Here is a 10,578-nt window from a genome sequence, read left to right on the forward strand (position 1 = left end):
CATCACACAACAAACGATTGCAAGCAAAACATGTCAACCATCGCTTTTATATAGCCACCTGTTGTCTGGCAGTTTGTTTTCACGCATAGTGATAGCTATCGCATTTATTATATGCATATGCAGTGCAAAATTAATGACACTCTCTCTCGCTCAGCTGTTACTTTGGCAGATGTTGATTCTGTTACAGGTAAAAATCTGCAAGGTGCAAACATCTTTTGGCACCGTTATTTTTCCTCAACCTGTTAAAACGGATCAAACAGCTGTATTAAATTTTAGTCAACATATGCATCAAAACAGATATACTTTCTTGTAATTTTTGCCTTCCATATGCATCTAGTGGATAATATATAATGACGAAAATCTGCTCTTCTGTCAGTTTTTGCACAACCGTCGCTGGATCATCACAAGCATGAATTGTACATCATCAAACAACAGCCCTGCTCCAATCTCCAAAAACAATGTACGTTTTTTCAATAAACATACAAATCTTGCTACTACTGAAATAGCCCAATTAAAATAGTACATCGGACCAAACAATAATATTAAGGTAATTGATTTAATTGTTTTAATCGGCCCATTTGGGTATTAGTAAGAGTAATATATGGTTTCTCACCAAAATTTCTGAAGGCATAACTTTTGGCAGCCTGAAAACCAAGAGATTTTGGTACTTTTTTCAGTTTTTTCACGATATCTTCAAAACTAATCGTTCAATCAATATTTTTGATCTATTCTTTTTTGAAGAGCATTAAATTTTCTACAATTTTCATTTATTAAATGTTTTTCTATCTCTGATAGGAACCGAGTTATAGCTCGTTGAAAATTGTTAACTTTTTCAACTTTGCAAAAAATTGCTAAATCCATGTTTTTTCCTTTTCACTCATTATAAAGTGGTATGTGGTATTTTTTTATCGTAATCAGAGTGAAAATCTTCTCACTAACGATTCACTCGTGGTGGGGGTACTCAAACTCATAATTACTGAGTTGTCAATACAATTACTAATGATAGAGTTGGAACAAAAAAGGTATATTTCAGGGTGGTGATTTAATTTATGAGACTCATGATTTGGCTCTAACTTCTTTTGGGTGAATTTAGACCAATTGCTAAAAACGGTCATTGTTGGAATTGAAAAGTGCACGTTATACAGTGTTATAGTGTGAAAATTATAAAGCATTCACTAGAGTAGATTTCATAAAAATAGTCCAGTTGAGGATGAAACAGCAGAGTGCCTCCTCAACAACCCCCCACCACCACCCAAAACACCAAACAACGTTAACAATTCATCAGGTTTAAATATGAAATATGAATGTACTTTTATTTATAATCAGCTGATTTGGCAACGTTTCATCATCTCTCACAGGACTATAAACTCACTTTCAGGTATATCGTCTGTCTCCAATAGGAAATGAGTTATATCTCGTAGAAAATTGACAATTTTTCCTACTTTGAGAGAAATTGCTAAATTCACGTTTCATTTTTCATTTTTACTTCTTTTCAAGTAGTCTATGGTATTAATTTATCGTGGTAATGGTGTTATGTTGCTCATAAGGTCAGTGACAATCTTACTGGCCCAGTCAGCACACCACGTATATAATACGTATTTTTTAGGTCAATCTTGGTAAACTATGTCAAGTATTTTAAAATACGTATAGTTTACATATATTATACATGAAAATTTTGAGATTGGAAACTTAATGAATTTCTGTTGGAGTTGAGCTTAAATGGCTGTGTCACTGATATTTGACTGAATTGGAGCGATTTTATGGCATATTCGTCGATAAAATGAATGTATACTGAAAGTAAATGATTTACATCAAATATACCTAACAGAAAAGACATATTATTTATGTATATTTACGTACAATATACATTCAAGTATTCAAAAAAAGAACATAATGAATTCTAGTTGTAGCTGAGCTAAAACAATTGGGCTATTAATTTTTGTTTGATTAAAAGTGATTTCATGACTCCTATTTCTCAATAAATTGAATGTATTCTGGAAGTAAATCATTTACATATAATATATGTCTCATAATTGACATATAATTTATGTAAATTCACGTAAATTATAGAAACTATTATTTAAAAAGAAATTATTGATTAATTTTAATTGTAGTAAGGCTAAAAACACTATGTTACTGATTTTTCATTGTTTCATATAGCGATTTCATGGCCTATTCGTCAATAAATTGAATGTATACTGAAAGTAGATCATTTACATATAATATACGTCTCATTATTGACATATAATTTAAGTAAATTCACGTATATTATAGATATGATCATTTTGAAAAGAGAACTTGATGAATTTCAATTGAAGTAAGGTAAAAACCGCTGTGTTACTGATTTTTCATTGTTTCATAGCGATTTTATGGCCTTTTCGTCACTAAATTGAATGTATACTGGAAGTGAATCATTTACATATAATATATGTCTCATAATTGACATATATCATTTATGTTAGTTCACGTAAATTATAGATATGATTATTTTAAAAAGAGATAACTTGATGAATTTCAATTGTAATCAGGCTAAAACCGCTGTTTTACTGATTTTCATTGTTCCATAGCAATTTCATGGCCTATTCGTCAATAAATTGTACCAATGTATACTGAAAGTGAATCATTTACACATAACATATGTCTCTTAATTATTGACATATAATTTATGTAGATTCACGTAAAATTATAGATAGGATTATTTAAAAAGAAATTATTGATTAATTTTAGTTGTAGTAAGGCTAAAAACGCTGTGTTACTGATTTTTCATTGTTTCATAGCAATTTTATGGCCTATTCGTCAATAAATTGAACCAATGTATACTGAAAGTAAATCATTCACATATAATATACGTCTCATAATTGACATATAATTCATGTAAATTTACGTAAATTATAAATATGATTATTTTAAAAAGAGAACTTGATGAATTTCAATTTTAGTATAAGGCTAAAACCGTTGTGTTACTGATTTTCATTGTTCCATAGCGATTTTATGACCTATATTCCTTAATAAATTGAATGTATACTGAAAGTTAATGATTTACATGAAATATACTTTCCAGAATTGACATATTATATTATTCACGGTATGTATATTTACGTACAATATACATTCAAGTATTCAAAAAAGGAACTTTATGAATTATTCTAGTTGTAGTTCTAGAATTGGGCTACCATACTAATTTCTGTTAGATTAAAAGTAATTTCGTGGCCTATTTTCTGAGTACCTACATTGGAATCATTTAAAAAAAAAGATTCGAAATCATTTGGAAAAATTGATTTGGAATGCTTCAAAGTACGGTTCAACTGAAAATTATTTCTAGTTTTTTCATTCAATAGGATGATAAGAAAATTGATTTTTTGAGGTTAAATAAAAGATAGGCCTATATTAGGTTGATATTGGGAATATATCAATACTGGAAAATCTGATTCCAAAAATAAATTATGTAGAAGGAAAATAAAACATAACATGGAAGTAATTACAAAGGGTTGTGAGTGTGCTGCAATTTTTATAGTTGATGGGATGTAAATTGTTCTGGAAGTTGGGGCATGAAACTATAAACTATAGAATGTCATGTACTGTATAATGTTTATAGTTCAATGAGTCAGTGGACTCTTTGTGTAGATTCACAGAACAAAGAATGAAAGACAGTTGAAGAAGAGTTGGAAAGGGTGGAAAAGAGTGAGTGAGAGGGATTCATATTGAGTTATAATGGGGACAGAAGACCAAGTGAGGAATTTGCTGGGACAATGAAATTGATGAAAAGGTCCTTTGACAAAGTGAGTGAAGTGACTTTTTCTATAGCTGTTGACAAGAGAGAAAAACATACAAGAAATACATTCTTCTAACACTCTGCGCCCCTCTCCAACATCGCCAGTTGGGAATGTCGAACGTGTTCCAATCACGTAGGTTGTCGTAGACTCAGCAAGCCCGGGAGATTTGAACTCTTCTGAATTTTTATTTTGAAAATAAAATCTGTCAATATAGCTTGCACTATTAGAATCCGGCCTATCTTTTGTCGAAACCAATATTATTGACCGAGCGAAGTGAGGTCTAAGATTCAAGTGGTTGGTTTGGCATTTCTCTTAATGTTAAATGTTTTTATGTTGCGCATTTACGGCAAAACGCGGTAATAGATTTTTATGAAATTTGACAGGTATGTTCCTTTTTAAATTGTGCGTCGACGTATATACAAGGTTTTTGGAAATTTTGCATTTCAAGGATGATATAAAAGGAAAAAGGAGCCTCCTCCAAACGCCAATATTAGAGTAAAAATTAGACTATAGAATTATTCATCATAAATCAGCAGACAAGTGATTACACAGATGTGTGGAGAAGCCAGTCTATTGCTGTATTTCCATGAGGTCTAGAGTTCCATACAGATACTTGTGGATGAGAATACTGCGTGAGGTCTACGGTTCACAGAAGTACTAGTAATAAACAATAGAAGTGTCACCATCATAAGTTCAATCACACTACTTGAAAATGCCGCTAATGATGGTGAAGCATATTATGTTCAAATGAAAATAGTTGGAAGGGAACTGTAATTATTTTTATTCATTATGTGTACAATCTGTATAGGCAAAGGCACTAATGTAGACTATTTAGTATATTTTAAGTGACACATTTCATCCATTAACTCTCCTATTTTATACAAGTTAATATTCCTGCATTTGATAAAGTGGTTTCTTCATAGAATCTAATCAACTCAACACAGAGGATCCAAATTTTATTCCCAGTTTCTTTTCATTTTCTTTTGGTTTGTTTGTAAAGGCATTCACAGCATTCAAAGCATTCATAAGTTTTGACACAAATATTGATAATTATTATTTTCTCTATTTTGCATTTTGAGGAAGTGAGAAGGGATAAACTATATGGACTAGATCCATGTTTATATTTCATTATAGTATTAAAACCAGCTCCATAACATTCATGCGAAGAAGCAGCTTGGAAAAAATTAGAAATCAGTTACTGTTGAAAAGAAGTTAAAATTAATTCTTCAATAGCCTATCTTTGTATTTCTCGTAAGTGAGAGCGGGACTGTATTAGGGTTCGAATATAGCCTATAAGTTTGGCAGATTTCTCATGTAGCACTTTGTCCATTGAACCAATGTTAAATTGAGACACAATTGAAATTTTATCTCTAAAGAATGTTTTAAATTACACAAACAATTTACCACGGACGCTTTCATAATCTTTTGAATTTCCTTTTACAAGCTGCAAGCAGCAATACGATCCTATTTATATGAACGGATCTACCATGTTTCAGATATTAAACACCCATATCAGTGATTTTTGCGTTTTCTCAGTACCTAATAGTTATCGAGATGAAATTTGCAGTAGAAAATTTTTACTTTCCAGTAGAAAATTTGTAGTTATTCTTGTAATTTTTTTGTAAAATTAACGGTTTCTTAGTTATTCAAGAAATTGGATCTAGTTTTTTCCAAAAAAGTGGGAAATCTTCATTTGAGGTTTATTGTGAGATTAGGGGTATGGCTAGGTTAAGTTAGTTCAGATTACATTGGATTAGAACCAAGAATCAGCTTTGGGGGGCAGATTTGGGGGGGCAGCTTTGAGCCCCTCATCTGAATGTGGACTGATCCTTATTTTTTGTTCAATCTTGACAAATAGGGTGTCAATGGATTTGTTATCGGATTTACTGGAAAAAGTTACTCTTGTAATTTTTTTGTAAAATTAATGGTTTCTTAGTTATTCAAGAAATAAAAAAAAGCTGGATCTAGTTTTTTTTCCAAAAAAGTGGGAAATCTTCATTTGAGGTTTATTGTGAGATTAGGGGTATGGCTAGGTTGGGTTAGATCAGATTACATTGGATTGGGCAAGGTTAGAACCAAGAATCAGATTTGGGGCAGATTTGGGGGCAGCTTTGGGGCAGACTTGGGGGCAGCTTTTCTCCAGCTTTTCTCCAGCTTTTCTCCAGCTTTGAGACAGAAGTCTCACTTTACCCCTACTTTGAGGTGGGAAAAAGTCATAAAAAAAGGCGGTGGTTTCGGCACTTGGATACTACCCCCGTCAAGTAAAATATTGAATTTTTCCTATTTCTGGTAGAACCTCTCATGAAACAACAATCCATAAGGCAATTATTCAGAATAGGTTTCTGCTCAAGTATATGACGAAAAAGAAGATATTTTATTTTCAAGCATTTGGTATTTTCAATTTTTCAATCAAAGAGAAAAAGAATACATACAAATTTTGATTATGAGGACCTTATTTCTCGTACAATAACTTCAGTGAATTAAAACAAAACAAATTAAATGATAGCAAGCAGTTCGTAATGGAAACCAACATTGAGGAAATTATTTATTTCATTAAAATTATTACTAAATAGATGTTTTTTTTCCACGTGGTGAATTCGTAACATATGCTTTTCAAAGGGGAAGTCTATAGTGACTGTGGTAGGTAGGTAGTGAAATTCGAGAAACGGGAAGTCCAACAGTTTAGAACGTTGTCTCTGTCTCTCTATTATGCCACACTGAATCACTCTCTCTCACACACACACACACACACACACACACACACCCCTGAACTTTCTATCCTCTACAGATCTATTCACCATTTTCTATTTTTGAAAAAGTCAACTATTTTGGTGCTGGTAATCGTTCGTCTTCAGTTCATTTGCCTCTTCACAACGTTTAGAAGTAGCATCGCACTAATTTTGAGATTGATTTCTGAGATTGTAATAAAATTGGCAGATAGATTTAGATAAATAGATAGGCTTAGTAATAGATTTTTGAGTTGATAGGTATAAATAGGGAGTAGATTAGGTAGTTCATTGAGTTGCTGTCAGTTATTGTATCTGTTGTGTTTCTGCAGTGACTGAGTCTGTTCACTGTTCAGATGAGTGAGAATTTATTACAATAATACTTGCATATCTTGTTATTATAATAAATCCATTTATTTGATTAAATTGAGAAAAAACTGATTGTACAATTTCCAATTTTCATGTCTTCAGATCCTGAAAGATTTGAACTAGGAAATTCACAAAAGATTTTATTCTCAAGCTATTTCTATCAACAAGAAAAAAGCTCATAGGCTTATCAGATAGCGAATCAGTCTTAATCTATTTTCTGAGAACGAAATATAGGTTAACTTTCATCTCATTGCTATTCTCCTATTTTTGAATGCATTCTCTTTTCATTATGAAGATAAAATTTGAATTAAAGGATAGAATCTCTTCTACAATTTTTTGCAATGAATGATGTTTAATACAGTTGCATATACAGTATTCAATTTTCAACATGTAGGAACCTTGTTTATTCTCGTGAAATGTTTTCATTGTCAAGTTACATTCAAAAACACCAGAGCAGCAATAATAATAATTTTTTTAATAACCATAATACCTATCTTGGAATGAAGGACAGGATCTATTTTACAATTATTTGCAATAAATCCCGTTTACAATTATTTAATACAGTTGCATATTTAATTTTAAACAGCTAATTTATTTTAGTGGAACTTTCTCATTGAAAACACCAGTATATCAATAATAATCATTATTTGATAACCGTAACCGTAAGGTTTGACTAATGAAGAATGAAAGTGGAGTACCGTGAACTGTATTCATCTGCATTTCAATAAATATATTTTTTCTCTTACAAGGACCTGTAATTTGCAAAATAAATAACTGACCAGAGTTAAAAATCCTTCCTCTCCCAACAATGAAATTATATTAATAGAAAGGTGAGCAATGTTTAAATAATGTTATATTCAGCTTCACAATTAATGTTGTTATTGAAAAGTATTTATATTGAACTAAACTTTCATGTCATAATTCATTAAATAAATGAATAAGGGATGAATTAAGTCTCCTGAACCTCCTGAATAGGAATTTCTGTGATCTAAAATCCTCATACATGATTTTTTTTTCTTGTAGGTGGACTTCTTACATAAACTTGGGGGAGGGAATGTGGAGATGCCGCTCGTCCGGCTGACAACGAATGAAGTTGCCACCAACTCCTGCAGGGAAGGCGTGGAAGGGAAGAGGTCCCTAAACAGCCTTCTGATAAAAAAAGTTATGGAGAGTAAGTGTGCTTATAAGTGTTTTATCCTTCAAGTCTTTAAGTTATTATTTTATTCTTCAAGTCTTTTTAGTGTTTATAGTTGGCATAACATATTAGATTGGGATTGGGCCCTTCATCCAAGAAATAGCAGCGTTGTCAGATTGTGTGAAATTATAACTTTTTCTAATGCAAACACATGCGACTAAATAAAAAAATTACAGCCCTGCTTCAGAAAACTCAAGCAGTGTTGCAAAACTGCATATTTCTATGGTAATCCAACTGACTGCTGCTCGAATACCTGATTGTAATACGCCTGAATCGTTCAAAAACAACCTTTAACATACAATGCTTTATGCCTACAAAGCTTCCCTTACTTTGAAACTCCTGAGAGGTCAAACAATGATCTTCCGACTATTTTTGAGAATTGGGAAAATAATATCAATAATTTTTTGAACAACTTTTTTGCTTTCAACACTCACTTATCATCTAAAACAAAAAAGTTTCCAGATCGTCAAACGTTTGATGACGATTTGAACCCACAAATGTTTTCTGCTTGAGGTGACTCGACATTGATAAGCACATTCATGAATTAAAACAGAGTTATATTGGTCGTATATGAAAAGAATAAAAGCCAATAGAAAGCACAAATTCTCCTTGTCATTTTGATATAAATAGCTTCACTCCTTTTAGTTCATCCCATGATTGTAAGAGAACTTCTCTCAGAAAAGTGATATTTGGAAGGAAAAAAATTGCAATTTTGAAAGAAAAACATATTCATGCAATTTTTCAATTTTATAAAAAATACAGTACCGTATTATTTCCCTTGAATCCTTTCACCCAGGAACTTTATAATACTAACCTAACTTGCATACCGAGGATGACTTGCATATCAAGGATGGGTCTAATCGGGAATTTGAAGAAGTTTGAATTTCCCTCTGACAACACTGCTATTTCTTGGATGGAAGGCCCAATCCAAATCTTATGTTACCTGTAGGCTATGCCAACAACAAGCAATAATAATAGTGTGATAGCCTTTAAGTGAAGAAGTAGAATCTTTGAAAAGTTATTTTTGTCCCCTCACCTCGAAAGTAATTGTAATCCTTTCAATAGAAATGTTCAGAACAGATTATGCTAGTGCTCAAAAAATTAAATCGATTGATAGCTACATTAAAATCTCACCTATTGAATTCTATTGCTTGAAATGTTGAAAATGAGGAGAAATATAACTTGCTTATATATATAGCAATACATACCGTAGTTCGCTTAATGGACATCAGAAGCCTTCTTATGTGTCCATTGAATGTTGAACTTTTGTTTGGCTAAGTTGGTCGAATCCACTACCATACTTCAGCCAACTCTCATAAGATTTACATTGAAATGATTTGCAAATCATAAAGTAATTTATGGTATATAGGATACAAAAATGTGTTTTACCATACTTGTTGACTCTTAATGGAGTAGCCCATCCCCACACTAATGTTGATCTCTGTTGTAATGTTCATTTTCAGTTAATTACCGGTACTCCATAAAGAGTCAACAAGCATGGTAAAACACATTTTTGTGTGTAATAATAGACAAGGCAGTCATTTAAACTTAAATATTCTTATAAAATATTCTTATTAGTGTAAACTAATAAACTTTGTAAAGTGTAACTTTTATAAACATATTATATACTTATGTGCCTTACTATACAATAATTCCCAACATTTTATAACATGAGTTCAAAAAGGCTGCTTTTTACACACAAAAAGTTTTTATACCACGATTATTGGGACTTTATAAAGTATACCCACACAAATATTGTTAATCTGTGTTGTAATGTTCATTTTCAATTCATTCAGTGTAACTTATAAGGTATAACTCATTTTTTAAACCTTTTCCGTTGAGTTAAGCCACAGGATGCGTTTGGTAAAAACTGTTCAAGAAGGAACACTTTTTGCTCTTGGCAAAACAACATGTTCACATTAACGGTAGCCTACTCAAAACAAAAATGCAGATCTGTGGTAGCCTGTACACCATAAATTACATGATATAAATTACTGATGATATTTTGCGGTAGCCACACAACAATTATTATAAAAACCCTCCATTTTCATACATGTTAATATGAATGTGCATGATTCAATGAACGCTCTGTATAGTATAACACATTGTTAAATTCTGTTCCAGAAGTTGTTGCTATGTCTCTGGAGATTTCACGAGCAAGCTGTTTGAAACCAGGGTTTAAGAGTGGCTCCGGCAGGCTGGGACCAGAATGTAATTTATTAAAAACTTCAAAAATTAATTGAATTAACTAGAATTTATTTGTCACGTTTTATGAGATTATAGTGGAATAAAAATGTATTTTCAAGTTGTATTCTACTGTTTTTTGCTCGCCTTATTTCCATATTTTCTCAAATTTCACTGTGAATGCCTGCTCATAAAAGTTGTGTAACCACAATCAAATTTATCATGCAATTCATTCTTTAAAACACCCTTGAACCAATAACCAGTGGCGCTTTGTGGATTTTTGAACTTGTAGGAGTCAAAAAGTATGAGTAGGGCTACAACCCCCCTCCAC

General features: G+C 31.9%; 1 protein-coding gene across 1 annotated transcript; it reads left to right on the forward strand.

The window, feature by feature from the left end:
- Positions 1–392: 392 nt before the first annotated feature.
- LOC120354994 lies at positions 393–10,343 on the forward strand. Its single transcript, XM_039443219.1, has 3 exons — positions 393–460; positions 7,892–8,039; positions 10,188–10,343. Exons 1-3 carry the CDS (start codon positions 410–412, stop codon positions 10,304–10,306), a joined length of 318 nt encoding a protein of 105 aa, XP_039299153.1. The 5' UTR covers positions 393–409; the 3' UTR covers positions 10,307–10,343.
- Positions 10,344–10,578: the final 235 nt, after the last annotated feature.

This window comes from Nilaparvata lugens, chromosome X (genome assembly GCF_014356525.2).
Source record: "Nilaparvata lugens isolate BPH chromosome X, ASM1435652v1, whole genome shotgun sequence".
Taxonomy (NCBI): domain Eukaryota; kingdom Metazoa; phylum Arthropoda; class Insecta; order Hemiptera; family Delphacidae; genus Nilaparvata; species Nilaparvata lugens.